Raw genomic sequence first — 1,822 nt, 5'->3', positions numbered from 1 at the left:
AGAATCGGATGCCAAGGCATGATATGGTTCCTGTTAATTCGCCATGGCCATTACACAAGTGGACTATTGACATTGTAGGGCCATTTCCCGCAGGACCTGGCAATGTCAAGTTTCTGATTGTTGCAATTGATTATTTTACAAAATGGGTTGAAGCTAAGGCGGTTCGCACTATCACTAGTGTGCAAGTGCGAAACTTTATGTGGGAATACATTGTTTGCAGATTCGGTATTCCGCGTGAGTTGGTTAGTGATAACGGCGCACAGATAGCGAAATATGCTTTTAAGACATGGTGCACTGATTTGAATATAATAGAAAAATTTACATCAGTGGCGCAACCACAGGCTAATGTTTTATGCTAAGTAACCAATCGTGATATTGTAAGCGGTATTAAAAAGAGGTTATGCGAAAAGCGAACTGGTTGGGTAGATGAATTACCCAATGTGTTGTGGGCACATCGCACTAATTTCAAGAAAAGCACAGGGGAAACACCTTTTAGTATGGTATATGGCTCTGAGGCGGTGATACCCGCTGAAATTCTTGTGCCAACGCATAGAGTCGCTAGCTTTGAAGAAGAGGCAAACGATGATGCATTGGGCGAGAATTTGAATTTCATTGAAGAGCGAAGGCTAATGGCTGCTATCAGAGAGGCAAATAACAAACAGCAAATTGCCAAGTATTATAACAAAAGAGTGCGTGCTTTGTCTTTTGATGTTGGCGAATGGGTGTTGCGAAATAATGATGCAAGTAGAGCAGAAAAACTTGGCAAATTAGGACCTAAATGGGAGGGTCCTTATCAAGTTGTGGCAATTAATGCGGTAGGTTCTTATAAGCTTGTAGATGTGGAAGGGCGAACTTTACCTAATGCATGGCATGCTGCTTTATTAAAGCGATATTATGCTTAACTTTGCAAGAATTATATTAAGGCTAAGTTGTAAATATGCAAAGTGCAAAATTAGTGGCAAGGTCTATGCTTGATATTCTGGTTATGTGTTTTTATTTTTAATTTTTGCAAGTCTTGATCACACTTGTAAAAATTTAAAAAGTAGGCACTTGTATGAATATGCGAAATTTTGTTTGCGAAATACTCAAAGTTTATGAAATATTTCTATAGTTTTTCGTTTCATATTTTTGACATATTTCGTGAAAGCTAAGCAGCGAAGTGATGCTAATTGATTGCCTAAGGATCGCTTTGGCGGACTTAGAAGATTCATAACGTATAAATATACACGCATACAGATTGTTCCGCAAAAGTACATACTTATTATGTGCACGATAATAAAAGTTGGAAATTGCAAAGGACAAGTCCGTGTTATGAATATTATGTTAAAAGCGCAATACAAATAAAAGTACTTGCAAATATATATGAAAATGCGAAAATTTTATTAATAACTATGCAGAGATAGCTGCGTGCTAAGTATTACAAATATCATCATGGCTTTGATAAATCAAGCTCAATGATGTCTTTAATAGTAGCGTTATCCTGCTGACTTATCGCACTAACTTTAGGGATTGGAATGTCCACTATGTTTCCTTGTGCAGTAGCAAATGCATCTCGAGCATCTGCAAGTGAACATACGCGGTCTTCAATCGCGGATGGCAGTGGATTTGGTATGGTGCAATGCGGAGCAATTTCATCCAAAAATTCCACTCTTTAGCGCAATCGTAGAGAGGCAGCGTAAGTTGAAAATTGAGCGGACACAAGATGAGAATTAAGAACTTTTTTGGCAAACTCTGGCAAATGTTGGCGGATTTGGGTGAACTCAAGTTTTGCAGAAGCCGAGGCAGCTAGAGCATTGTCTCGCTCTGCGGTAAGTTTTGTAAC

The 1,822-nt window shown here is 38.7% G+C and overlaps 1 protein-coding gene across 1 annotated transcript; it reads left to right on the top strand.

Annotated features, from left to right (window-relative positions):
* The first annotated feature begins 497 nt into the window (after nucleotides 1-497).
* Nucleotides 498-902, top strand: LOC139888691 (uncharacterized). Its single transcript, XM_071871685.1, has one exon. The coding sequence runs from the start codon at nucleotides 498-500 to the stop codon at nucleotides 900-902; it is 405 nt and encodes a 134-aa protein (XP_071727786.1).
* Nucleotides 903-1,822: the final 920 nt, after the last annotated feature.

Source organism: Rutidosis leptorrhynchoides, chromosome 2 (assembly GCF_046630445.1).
Source record: "Rutidosis leptorrhynchoides isolate AG116_Rl617_1_P2 chromosome 2, CSIRO_AGI_Rlap_v1, whole genome shotgun sequence".
In the NCBI taxonomy this organism is placed as follows: Eukaryota; Viridiplantae; Streptophyta; class Magnoliopsida; order Asterales; family Asteraceae; genus Rutidosis; species Rutidosis leptorrhynchoides.
The sequence above is the reverse complement of the archived record's forward strand: the minus strand, read 5'-3'. Positions and strand labels throughout refer to the sequence as shown.